Source organism: Dipodomys ordii, unplaced genomic scaffold (assembly GCF_000151885.1).
Source record: "Dipodomys ordii isolate 6190 unplaced genomic scaffold, Dord_2.0 Scaffold46, whole genome shotgun sequence".
Classification (NCBI taxonomy): domain Eukaryota; kingdom Metazoa; phylum Chordata; class Mammalia; order Rodentia; family Heteromyidae; genus Dipodomys; species Dipodomys ordii.
In genome coordinates this window covers 629,768-643,686 of record NW_012267262.1, presented here as the reverse complement: position 1 = coordinate 643,686, position 13,919 = coordinate 629,768, and the positions used below count along the sequence as shown (strand labels likewise).

The 13,919-nt window shown below is 38.6% G+C and overlaps 1 protein-coding gene across 1 annotated transcript in view; it reads left to right on the top strand.

Annotated features, from left to right (window-relative positions):
- The first annotated feature begins 4,011 nt into the window (after window positions 1-4,011).
- The window catches only part of LOC105988048 (mas-related G-protein coupled receptor member B4-like), a 29,617-nt gene continuing 19,709 nt past the window's right edge, over window positions 4,012-13,919 (top strand). Inside the window, exons 1-5 of the mRNA XM_013019540.1 lie at window positions 4,012-4,022; window positions 9,148-9,324; window positions 12,928-12,998; window positions 13,050-13,240; window positions 13,473-13,662. Of these exons, the coding sequence (XP_012874994.1) occupies window positions 4,012-4,022; window positions 9,148-9,324; window positions 12,928-12,998; window positions 13,050-13,240; window positions 13,473-13,662 (640 nt within the window). The remainder of the gene's footprint in view (window positions 4,023-9,147; window positions 9,325-12,927; window positions 12,999-13,049; window positions 13,241-13,472; window positions 13,663-13,919) is intronic.

The window sequence follows — 13,919 nt, the reverse complement described above, 5'->3', positions numbered from 1 at the left end:
TGGGCCATATGCCCATCTCATGCAATCCAAGAAAGTACTGAGGTTTTTGTTTTCCTCAAATCTATATCAATGCCATTAGAGATCTGGAATAGACTTTCAGATCAAGAGAGTGAGATTTGACTTTGATAGTCATGGACTCAGGGCACCACCAACATGAGTTAAATACTCCCAGACACTCAGGTCTCTGTATTTTGACTATGATCACAGTGAGAAGCAGCATGAAGTGTAAAGAGACAACTGTGACATGCTTTCTGCAACCTGATGTGCTGTGCATGAGGTAGTATGTATATTGTCAATATACATATATTGTAAAAGTACATAAAACTTGGTTGTTGTTTATCAAAAGATTAGTGTAGCACTCGAAACAAGAAATCTTCTTAAAAAGCACTTTCTAAGCTTCATTCATCTCTTTAGTATTGAAAAAAATCACAGAAACAAAAAAGACTATGAGAAGATCTCAGCGTGTGCATGGGTAGTGATGGAAAGTAATAGTGAAAGATAACTTCCCAAGCATATCATCTTTGACACATTTGACAGATACATAAATATTTGAACTCATTGAGGAAAGATAAGAATCCAGGTAGACATAAAAGGAAAGTTATAATGGCTTATTGTTTTTGTAAATGTGCTGGGGACTGAATCTGAGGCTTCATGGAACTAGGCAATTCACTGCCACTGAGATTTTGCTTGTTTATTTGTGGTGCTGGGTGTTGAACTCAAGCCCTTTTACATGTCAGGCAAATACTCTAACATTTAGCTGCATTACCAGGCCTCACAATGCCAGGTTAATAAAAACCATAGAAACAGCTTGAAAAATTGTTTTCAAAATGGAAATAATTACTTAGTTATGGTTGAAAAATCTCTCTTAAGGAAGATATAAGACCAGAAGGCTGTGAGCATTGAGTTGCTCTGTCATGGCCTTGAAGTGATAAGGATCACTGTGTGTTTTGCAAAATTAGTTGGAAATAGACTTACATTATGGACAAGTCCAGAAAAAGCCGGATAGATTACCTTAGCAAGACAAGTCTAAAGGCAATGAATTGTTCTCCCTGTCTTTCAGGGAAGTGTTTAACTTGATAGGATCCAAAAAAAAAAAAAAACAGACAAACAAACAGAAAGATGGAACAAGGAGAAGGATGTTGCAGAGAAGAGATGACAGTGACTAGGAATGATGCTACTTCTATAGTACAGTCTTTTGTGCCTTCCATAGGGCCAATATTAGGAATAGAGGAGAGAGTTCATCTACAAATTAGGTTGAAACTTAACCCCTGATATAAAAAAACCCAACTCCAAGTATTTTATTGCCTTGGGATGAATAATGGCTTATGAGTTGGTAGCCTCACAGTCAAAGGCTAGATGAAAATTTATAGTTCTTTCAAAATGTGGTGTCCACTTTATGGAATCAGCTTATATGCCATCAGTGGAATTCTATCCATCCACTAAGAAGAACGAACTCTAAGGGGAAGAACACAATGGTATAATGTATATGTACCTCTGATCATATAAAATAATATTTATTGAAATGAACTCCAGGAAATGAAAACAAGAGGCTTACCCTTTGTTGTTGTTGTTGTTTTCTTTTAGTTTTGTCTTGTGTGTTCATTTATCTGTCTTTGGGAGGGTAAGGGGAACAGAGAAATTGAGGGATAAATGGTGAACAAATGCAGCAGTGGTACTCATTAGACACTATGACGAAAATGACCTGTACAACTTGTGGGTGGGGACAGGAGGGAAAACTGGGAGAGAGAGGGGGAAGGGGTGACATTATCCAAAGAAAAATGTATTCTTTACCTGACTTATGTAACTGTAACCCCTCTGTATATCACTTTTATAATAACAATAAAAAATTTTTAAAGAATGAAATTATGCTGTTTACTTAAACGTGGATCTTGATAAGTGCAGTATGATACATATCTTATGTTCCCTCTCATTTGTGGAAGATAGTGGGTAAAGAGCAATACAAGGAGTGAAAAAGATCAAAGTGTATTGTATAGGAAAGTCATAATGACACTATTTTACTGTGTACAATTAATATATGATAATAAATACAATAATTATAAAAGAAACACATTGTCCACAGCATCTTCATATTTAGGTGAAATTTCTCTCAGCCTACTCATATGAAGTGATATATATCAGCTTCAAAAGTTCAAGTAAGCAGAGAAATGATACGAGTCTGAGCCTTTAAAGAGTATTTAAAATCCTACTTCTTTACTTTAGAGGATGATTAGGAGAACATGGAAAAATTTTAACATTCTTCATTTTTTGGCAGGTAGGCGGATGATTGTTATAAAAATGTCTCATTTAAATGCAAGTATACATTCTCAGCTATCATAGGCAATTTTGTTCTTGTATGAAGATAGCATGTAGTTTATATTAATCTCACTGGTAGAACCTACAGTTACACGTAGGTTATAGTTATGGTCTAAAATCTATTTTTCCCTAACTCCATGAAAGGAAAATAACTCAGGAACATATAAAACTCTACTTCAAGGACTGGTTCTATCCTGAATCATGAGAGCTACTCATATCAACTTCTGTTTCTCTGCCCTCTCTCTAGATTGACACTAAAGCTAGACCTAACATCTCCGGGATATAACATAACCTCAAACAACACTGGGAATCAATTTAAAAACACATTTCCTTTTTTCAAAAACGTGAGATCATTGCCCAAGTAAACCTACCCAATAATGAAGGCATCCAAGCGGATGAAATGTGGTGGATAAGACAGCACTTAGCAGTGGGGTCAGCCTAGAGTTAATGTGCACTCCTCTGCACCTGATGGATATATAACATTGTCCACTCTGAGGCTTTTTCTCATTTTTAATGTGTTCACAAAGATCCATCTATTACTGGAACTAATGATATTCATCTTTGCAGAGTTGCCAAACAAATCTTACTGGAACAGGTGATATCTCAAGAAGGAGGCCTCCAAAGCCTAACCCTTGGAGATAGAGTTTGTGATGTCTCAAAACAAAAAGAATTTGAGAGCATGGTGAGATAGATAACAATAAATTTTAGTAGTAAACAACAGAAATGAAAATTTAAAAGGCTAGGGCACAATCCCAGGCATAGGTGCTGGTTTATATGATAACAGGTACAGTGAATGTTCTAGCATTGTAATTATTTATGGTGAAAAAGTGGGTTGGAGGTTTGACTGTAGTTTGTTTTGGGGTAAATGCTTCTCTTTGTTCTGGACACCTGGCATATTCCACCATTGCTGCCATACTGGCTTATCAAGTGAGCCCAAAGATTTCCAAGATTGAACTGTTTGCTAAATTTTAGGACATAAAGACCTTGTTATACAAGTATCCCTGTGAGGCAAAGGATAATTTTTGCCAGATGCTCTCTGCAAGAGAGATGTCCGTTTTGGGGATACATGTTTTTCTTTCCAAACATGAGAAGTCATTTCCCCAAGTTTTTTTGTTACTTTTCTATTTCTTTTTCCAGGCTATAGGTTGTTTTCTAAAATGCCCTCTTTCAGCCTCAGAGCACACTGATCATTTGGGCAAGGTCCAAGGCAGGAATCTGTTCTATTTCCTTGTTTTCTTTTCATTGAATGTTGCCACTTACTAAGGCAGGGGAAAGCTTAAAGCAAAGAAAATGGCACTTACATGGTTTTAATCATGCCTTGGCAGCCCACATTCCTACCTGCATTCAGGTCCTCAAAAGATGCTCACATCGTTTGGTACTGGTGGTCAGCTGGCAGCAAGAAGCCACAAAACATCTTACAGGGAAGTTGACTAATGGGGTGATGATGCATCGAGGCTGAGAGATAGAAGTCGACTAAGATAAAATGTTCAGCAGCATTGTGCAAGGAACAGGACTCAATAGTCTCCACACTCTCATTTGCTGGTAGGTTCCCAGACAAGGAACCACAGAGATGTCCTTCATCTTGACGAGTCACAGGATCATCACAAAATCTCCAGGGCAGACAAGTGTCCTGTGAGATTGACAAACCAGAATTTCTTCACTACCACACAGCAGAGTCTATCATACCCAGTAGAAAGAATGGAGGAAAGGTAAGAACCTGGTTTTAATGGTGTCTTAATTATTTTTTTCCTAGGGCTTGAACTCAGAACCTGGGTGCTGTCCTAGAGCCCTTTTGCTTAAGGCTATCACTTAACCACAGAACTACTGCTTTTGTGGTAGTTGATTGAAGATGAGATTGAAGATGACTTTCCTCCATGGACTGGCTTTGAACTGTTAGCCTTAGATCTCAGCCTCCTAGGTCATACTTGTAAGTGTAAGCCACCACATTACTGGGACATAGCTTGTCTTTTTAAATTTTAAACCAGATCTGCATCCTTTCACCTTGGGATGGAGCATCTTAGGAGAAAAACTTTAGCCCTAACAGGAACGAAAAGGGAATATGATGCTTCTTCTTGGCGACTTTGAATGCTGGCAGGCTAAACTTCAAGTTATTAGAAAGCTGTGAATCAGAACTGTTCCCTTTTTCAGAACATTTCCATCTATGCTTCATTTCAACCATTCAAATTAAAGGAAATGGTATAACATCTGTTACTTTCCTTCATTTGGAGAGCTGAGATACATGACTGCTTCCCCACACAGTGTTGTCAGTAAAGCACCCATGTATTTTACTTTTCTTTTACCCATGTATCAAGTTTCCAGTTGGAAACAGATGGTTACAATGATTGATGGGAGTCTATTCAAAAGACAATTCACTAGCATAGATAGGTTCAGAGAGGAAATTACATGGGATGTAGAAAACTTTCCTGACCAGGAAGAATAATTGAGTGAGGTGAGGGAATGTTACATCGCTAGGTTTGGAGAGACAATGGAAAGGAGGAGTTATCAGAATTTCAGAGCTAGCTGTAGCTGTAGTTGTACTGTTAGCTCTGGTATAGGAAAGAGTCACATGATGTGATATATCCTTAGATACAGTCACATAGCCTTTGTCATTTTAGACTCTAGTCAAGGAAATGTAAAAAAAAAATCCCAATCTGCTGTCTTCTTGCTCACCCTCTAATAGTAGATATGTCTCCTTCCTGGCTTCAAAGAAAGATGGAACAGAAGGGACATTTTGTTGGCAAATAGTAAAACATTTCTTTCTATGGTTTCTTTACTCTGTATTTTCCAAGACCTTCTCTATGTCAGTGTGTGTGTGTGTGTGTGTGTGTGTGTGTGTGTGTGTGTGTGTGTGTGTGTGTGGTGTACTGAAATACTATTCGGTCATTAAAAAGAATGAATCCTTGGCATTTATGACAATATTGTTGGACCTGAAGACCATTATGTTAGGACTGACACAATCAGATCAATGGGTACAAAGTTATCAATCAATAGGTGTAAGATGTTCTAGTGGGCTATTGCACATTAGGGCATTTACAGATACTGTACTCTCTACTTAGTAAAATTAGATAAAAAGCATTTTGAAACTTTTTACCAGAAAGAAATTATCTGATTTAAATATTATACAATGTATACTTGTATCCAAATATCACATAGTAACTCCCCAAAGAGATATAAGTTTTAATATTTTTATGTATCAGTTAAGATAAATAAACAAATAACAACTAAAATTATTATGCAGAAATGTAATTAGTTCTGTCAAATCAATATGTCCATGTGGCTCAAAAGCCAATGAAGACACAAAACATTTTCATATTTCCTGAATATTCTTGTGCCCACTCTACTGCCCTGAGGAAGTCTTTGTTGTCATCTTTTTTCAGAGTAAGTTCCTTGGGAGGTTTCTGACTTGTAGTTAGTTTGTATCTCTCTGTATTTAAGCTCCCTGTATCTGTGTCCTAATCTCCTCTTCTGAAAGAACACGAGTCATATTGGTTTAAAACCCACACAAACTCATTTCAACTTAATTCTTTCCTTATTTAGACTCCATATGCAGATCTATGGAATTCTGAAGTACTGGTGGTTAGGACTTCTTTATTCAAATTCACAAAGAACTCACCCAGTCTGTAACAAAAGCTTAAAAACAACAACCAAAAATCTGCAGAAGGAATTCTTTGAAGAACTTCCTTGAATAACTAGGATAGATTATAATTCATATTACATTTAAGAAATAACACATAGATGACTTTAGTGTAGCATGACTCATAAGAAGGAAAATCATATATGACACTTTAAAATTTTTATATTAATGAAACAAAAATAAATAAAAATTTCGTTGGATGGCAGAAGTCTAAGCTATGTGAACATGAACTCTACATTTTATAGAAGTCAATTAATCTATTCTCTCACATGAGTAAAGTAGTAATAGAAATGTAATTTTATTATTCAGTAGTAATTATGAGGAAAAATAGAGTAGAAAGTATAGGAAGTGGTTAGTGGATGATGAAAATGATAGAATTCATGAGAATTTCACCTTCATTCATTTCTATGCCATTTGGAATTAAAACACACACACACACACACACACATATTAATGAATGGATGGATGAATTGCTAGTGATAAGAAAAATAAGGGCAAAGGAGAAGTCAGGCCTTAAATGACCCTATGATACAGCTTATTCTTTAGTTAGTCAGACTCACAAGCAATCCGATAGGGCTTGCTATTACTTTTGCCTGTGCTCATAGGAAATTGAACATTCTGGTTTAAAGGATTACATTGAAAGGAAAGTACACATCAAGTAAAATGGCAGCAGAGGTGCCAATAAATAAATGGATAATGGGAAGATGTTTCTGAACATCTTGTGAAATGAGGTGGAAGGGGAGATTGGATATGAGGTGTAATTGCACAGAAGTCCAGAGACATCCCTGTGAGGATACTGTCTCAGATTACTCAGGTATCTGATTTGCCCACAGGAAATCACAGGGGCTGTCTAACATCTTGATAAAGCCTTGCTAGCCACAAGATTTTTCTCTGGTTCTTATAGTAATCCCCTGGTTTTTAAGCCCAGATAGGAACCCCCAAAGACCACCAAGGAGCAGATTCCAATGCAAGCACACGAGAGTCATTTATTGCATGCTTGAGCCTGGACTTCATGCACACTGTCGCAGCTGGTTATGCAGGAAGGCCACAACCTCTGTTTTTTCACAGCTTTTATAATACACTGTGAGCAAGCTTGGGAAATTCATTTAGGCCTACACATGATTGGTTAACACTTGATACTGCAGACATAGCAACTGCAGACCTAGCACTTCGTTGGTGCAGTCGGGCTGGTCTTGCTCTGGGTTTGAAATACAAGGGGTCTTTGTTCTGCTTATCCTGTAATTTCCGTTTCCCTGCTGATTGGCTGACTCATAGTGTGGTTATCAGGGAACTCCAGGCTTTTCTGAGACTTAAGGACTACCTTAAGATTACAGGTGGACCCATTACAACAATGAGATGTACAAGAGTTAGGCGGGGTGGGGGGTGGTAGGGTGGGGGGTGGTAGAGGGGTGTGGGGATGGGGAGTGGAGAGGGGAAGGGGTGGTATGGGGAAACAAAGTAGGAAGCAACAATGCTTGATAAGAAATGTACTCACTGTCTTGCCCATGTAATTGTAACCCCTCTGTATGGTGTTTTCACACACACACACACACACAAAGATTAGAGTCACTCTGACTGGCTCTTCAGTTTAACTAAGACAAAAGAGTCCCCTGGCATCCTTCAATGCCAGAAGGACACCATTCAAACAAGTCAGCTCTTCACCTTCTGACAGAAGAATGAAGAAAGGTAAGGGTTTATATCAAGATTAGCCTTGTTGGGGCTGGGAAGGTGGCTCAGTGGTAGAGCGCTTGCCTTGCATGCTCAAGGCCCTGGGTTCGATTCCTCAGCACCACATAAGCAAAAAGAAAAAGCCAGAAGTGGCGCTGTGGCTCAAGTGGTAGAGCGCTAGCCTTGAGCTGAAGAGCTGAGGGACAGTGCCCAGGCCCAGAGTTAAGGCCCCACAACCGGACCCCCCCCAAAAAAAAGATTAGCCTTGTTTCTCAAGTTTGGTAAGATTTTTGGCTTAAGCCCTTCCCCCATTTGCTTTGTGTGGGGATGCTTTCAGTCGGTGAAAGGTAGGAGACAGGAAGCTTCCATCTGAAAACTAGATATGAGCAGCCTCGTGGCTGGGAGGGACAGCGGAACCTTCTCCCTTCTGATCCAAATGCCCTTTAGTCCAAGTATTCAATTATGTTACTGGGGGTAGGCAGAGCTCATGATAGTACATTTGCCTCTCAATGCCTCTCTGAATCCTAAGAATAGAATTTGTCCTCTTTCTACTTAGGGGCTTTTTATCCATGTAATTCTCCTCAATCCCAAGATGATGGCTGACTTTTTGAGGCAAGAGAGGAATTCTAGAATACTACAGCCATTCCTAATTGGCCTTCATCTCTCATTTGAACTCTTTTTTTAAAATTTTATTTTATTGTAAAGATGCTGTACAGAGTGGTTATAGTTACATGAGTGAGGCAATGAGTACATGTCTTGTTAACCCCTCCTTTGTTGTTCTCCCACTATCCCTTCCGTTCCCCACCTCTCTTACTCCTCCCCCACCCCCAAAGTTGTGAAGTTCATTTCCAATATAGTGTCTTGTGGGTATCATTGTTGCAATGGGTCAGCATGTGTCCTTGTTTCAGCATTTTGTTATTTCCCTCCACTCCCCAAATTAGACAAATGTATATACAAAATTCAGGGCACCCCACCTTACCCCAGTCAGAATGGCCCACATCCTAAATTCAGCCAACAAAAAATGCCGGTGAGGATGTGGAGAAAGAGGAACCCTATTCCTCTTAAAAGGAACAACATGGGTCTCATATCTAAAGTATACTTAGAACTCAAAAACTTAAATCCTCCAAAAACAAATCCTCAAAGAAACAACCACCCCATTAATAAGTGGGCTAAAGACTTAAAGAGAGACTTCTCTGAAAAGAAAATAAGAATGGCCAATAGACACATGAAGAAATGCTCAATTTCTCTGGTCATCAAAGAAATGCAAATCAAAACAACATTGAGATTCCACCTCACCCCAGTTAGAATTCTAATAACAACAGATCCTGGAGGGGATACGGCCAAAAAGGAACCCTACTGCACTGTTGGTGGGAGTGTACACTTGTTCCTTTGTACTCTTATCTCTTTGGCTTCTCTTCCACTAACTTCTGCAGATTGTTGGTGCTAGTTTTTACCTCACAATTTTGATAGTGAATTTGGATTGGCTTGAAACTTATTCCTCTGTTTCTCCATCCTCTATTTGTAATCCGTAGTTGTGTGGTGCTGGATCTTTATAAGGATATAGTCTCAAAATCAGAAAATGGACCTTGGTACACAATTGCCAATTTCATGTACCAATGCCATCCACATACTACCTGCAGCTGTCAGTTGGGTTTTACAAGGTTTTATATTCACTCACTTTTGTTTTGGGGGAAGATTTGCCTTTGTGGGTAAGTCTACCACATTTTGTCACATAGATAAATATGCTTAACCACCACCACACTGAAGACATTGAGCTATCCCTACACCACAGAAAGATTACTTTATGCCTTCCCTCATAGGCCCACCCACCTTCATTCCACTTTGAATTGAACTCAGTCACTTTGTTACAAATGAACCACACGTAAGCCTTTTTTGCCTTAGTTATTTTTTTTAACTGTATTTTTTTTTTGTCTTTTCTTTTTTGGTACTGGGGATCGAACCCATGACGTTGCACTTGCTAGGCAAGCGCTTTGCCACTGAGCTACATCCCAGCCCCTTAGTTATTTTTTTTAGATAAGATATCACAATTTTACTTGAACAGTTTGGGTCATGATCCTCCTATTTTTGCTTCATGCATAGCTAGGATGACAGGTATGTGCCTCTCTTTACAGTTTTTTGTTGTTGTTGTAGAGATTGGATCTTTTGAACTTTTGCCTAGATTGGACTTAAACTGTTACCCAGATGTCTGTCTCAAGCAATGAGAATTTCATGAATAAGCCACTATGCCTGGACATATTGTTCAAATATTCTCTGTGAATCTTAATTTAGAGATAATCATTACTATTTTTTCCTTTGAACCACATAGTAGGCATAAAATTAATATTCCAACCATTCAAACAAATATTTTGAATACTGGTTCATATTACTTCCCATATTACTTGTGCAACTGGGTTTTGTGCTTTTGAATGTTTTTATGTTACAGACATTTATTATAGCTCAAGGAACCTGCTTTAACCATTCTTGTAAATAAGTCAAGTGGTTATACATTTATTTTTTCTGTTGTTGCTCTGGGAAAGTTATCATTTCTGTATTGTGCCTGAAACACTACCATATGGGCAAGTTATTGTTGGGTGGCTGTTACTTTTGACACAATACTTTCACCTCACCACCTGGCTCTGTCCTAGCCCACAGGTTTCTGTATGCGATTAATTCCTTTTCTTTAACATCTCTCAGAATTTTTTCTTTGTTTTTTTTATTATAATATATGGAGTTTTATGTTTTTGTGAATCCTTCTTTGGGATGAATTTTACTTAAGATCTCTTTACTTCCTATACCTTGATTGTTGCCTATTCCTCAGATTAAGCTTACATCTACTATGTCTTCATATGGCTTTTTTTGACTCTCTCTCTCTTCCTCCCCCTCCTCTCTCCCTCTCTCCTTCTCCCTTGTATTGGGGTTTGAACTCTGGTCCTCTTGCTTGTTGGGTAGGTGCTATAACTGTTGACTCATAACTTCAGTGCAATAAAAAACCCTAGCCAATAATTTTTGTATGTTTTTATAGTAAAAATACTGTACAGAAGGGTTAGTTACATGAGCAAGGTAATGAGTACATTTCTTATTGAGCATTGTTGCCTCCTCCTTTGTTTTTCCCCTTCCATCCCTTCCCTCCCACCTCTTCAACTACTGGCCCCCTAACCCCCACCAAAGCTGTAAAGTTTGTTTTCAACATAGTGTCTTGTACATCTCATTGCTACTATGGGTCAACCTGTATCCTTATTTAAGCATTTTGTTTTTTCCTTTCCCCTCCCCAAATTAGAGAAGTGTATATACAAGATGTGGGGCACCGGCATCAAATAGAGTGAAAACAGGGTATACCATGGGGGAGGAACATACAAAGAAACAAAAAAATCACATAGTACATTATAAATATGTTAGAAACAATAGAAGAGAAAAAAATATTTGTGTCCCTATCTTGGGATTCATTCCGCTTAACATCATTTTATATGATCATATGTACATAGTTTTTTACCTTTTTGCTTGTCCTAGACATGTACTAGTTATTGCAAATAAGGGAAACCTTGGGACCTATGTTTCTTTGTGCCTGCCTAGTCAATAATTTTTGAGATTTGGTCTTACTCTTGCCCATGCAAGCATCTAAGAATAATTCTTGTATGTAATGCTTCCCAGTAGCTAGAATAATAGGTGGCTACCACTGTGTCAAGCTGTTCATTATGACTGTATCTTGTAAACATTGCTATAGCTGGCCTTGAATGCAGATCCCCAAAATTTCAGTCTCCTAAGTACCTAAATTTACATAAGTGAGTCACCAGTGCCAGGCTCTTTTCTTCTTGACTACCAATTGTGCTTAACCTTTTCAGGAAAGAAATGTCTCCTGGATTCTGTTATCTATTTCTGATATTCAACCTACTTCTTAAATTGTTTGGATTCTCTTCCTTTCTATTTCTGGAGATTTTTTTCTGTGCTATATTTTATTTCATCTACCATTTTGACTCCTATATTGGTTATAGTGGGAATTTGTCTTATATTTTTTCTTCATCCACCTTTAATTCATTCAAACTGGATTGTGTGCTCAAGTTGCTGGTGGCATGAGGGACATGAGGCAGCCCTACTGGCTTCCAATCTACCCTCTCTGAGACCCAGTGTTAATCACCCATACTGTTTGTGCTCTCATTCAATCTTTTGTCCAATGGGAGAAATAATAATTTTGGACTCACAAGCTCTTGAGCAGCTTAAAAGAGACAATTCCTGGTAGATCCTTGATCTACTAGTGTTTTTCACTTGAGTGTCAGCTGGGCCTTTAACTTTAGTTAAACTCTGCTTAAGTATCTCTCATCACATTTCACATCCTGTACTTTTTCTACTTCCATTTAGACTCTCTCACATAAAAGCATTCATCTCAGAGAACCTCTATCAAAGATCTGGAAGAGGGTGTGGAATTGGTTTATATTATTCACTTTGGAGCCCAGCACTTAGTGCTTCTCCAGTAACTATTCCCACACCTCAAATACCTTCCTTCAGTGGGACTCAGAACACACCTCACTTTCTCCACTTTACACAGCTGAGCAATTAAACCCATCAGCAAATCCTATCCCCAATTGAATACCAAAATATCTCTAGGTACTTAGCAAAGCAATACTGGGTCCTTAATCCAATGTCTATCAGTGATCAACATCAGGTATTTGAGCACACATAAGTAATTCTAAATATGCCTAGAACTGTGCACAAAAAGAATTAGGATGAATATAATTTCCTCATCCTATTATTTATCTTTTCTAATGGCTTTTATTCTCATTTCATTTCTATTTTCCATTTAACACAAGTCATCTAACTTACTTTCATTCATTTAGTAAGTCTTGAATGCCAGGGCCTTACACATATATATGTCTTCTGTCTTCAGTGCCTGATATTCAGAGCCATTTTTAGACCATCCTATCCCTACAACTGTTCTAGAAAGAGCTTAATTTGCCATTAGTTCCTGAAGTGTCTGCTCTTTCTCCAACTTGGAGGGAAATTTTTGAATCTTGAGGATGTCATGATGACCTTTCTGTCTTTCTAAATTCTTGCACCTGGAAGAAGTTTTCAGGTCCAGAGCAGAGTACTCTGGGTCTCTTGCACTAGCCCACCGAATGGGGTGTTTGGGTCATAGTATGTTTCTGTGCTGTTTAGAAGATTTTAGAAGCAGGATAGAAAGCTCAACCTTCCTTATAAGGAGTCTTAGATTTGAAGCTTGCTCTTGACATCTTACTTAATGTCTATGATACTCTGTTTTTTGAAATCGAGGATGATGATGAGATTCACAGGACATGTTTAAGTCTTGTTTCTATTTTCAGGGGCATCACACATCACAGGAGAGTTACTGAACAAGGATCCAACCACACCAGCCTCTACGACAGAAGTCACAGTAATGCAGGAAGATAGCCAGCCCTTTAACAAATCTTGTGCCATGGAAAAGCTGGTGCTGAACTGGTTGAGCTGGCAGGAAACGCAGTTGTGCTCTGGCTCCTGGGCTTCAGGATACACAGAAAGGGTGTTTCAGTCTACATCTTAAACCTGGCTGGGGCTAACTTCCTCTACCTCTGCTTCAACATCTTTCATTTCATGCAAGAAAATACTAGCGTCTTCATTTTCACTCAGAACTATTTTGTCACGTTCTCCTCCTTTTTTCTATTCCTATATTACTGGCTTGACTATTAGCCTAGATCATTGCATGTCTGGTCTGCGCCCTATCTGGTACCACTCGCTGCAGCCTCCCAAGACATACAGCAACAATTATATGTTTACTGGCTTGGTGTTGTCCCTGCCATTGACCATGTTGGTAACTTATTACTGTGGGATCTTGGATTTCAGAATATCTGGCCTGTGTAAGATATTTTAGTTTTCTACTGCTCTATACTTGATTTTATTGTTTGTGATTCTCTCAGGGTCTGCCCTGGCTCTGATGGCTAGGTTATTCTGTGGCTCAGGACAGATTCCACTGACAAGGTTATACATGACCATCCTGCTCACAGTGCTGGTCTTCCTTTCCTGTGGCCTACCCTACGGCGGCTCCCTGCCAAAGTTGCAACGTTCGTTTTTTGACATACTGTCTTGTACATCTCATTGTTGCAATGGGTCCACCTTCCCCTCCACAAATTATACCAACATCAAATACAGTGAAAACATGGGTTATACCATAGGGGAGGGACATACAAAGCAACAAAGAAATATCTTATAAATATGTTAGAAACAATAGCAAGAAAGAAAAACCATTTGAGTCCTTATCTTGGGGTTCATTTCGCCTAACATCAACTTAACTGACCGTTTCTGCTTGTCTCAGACATAT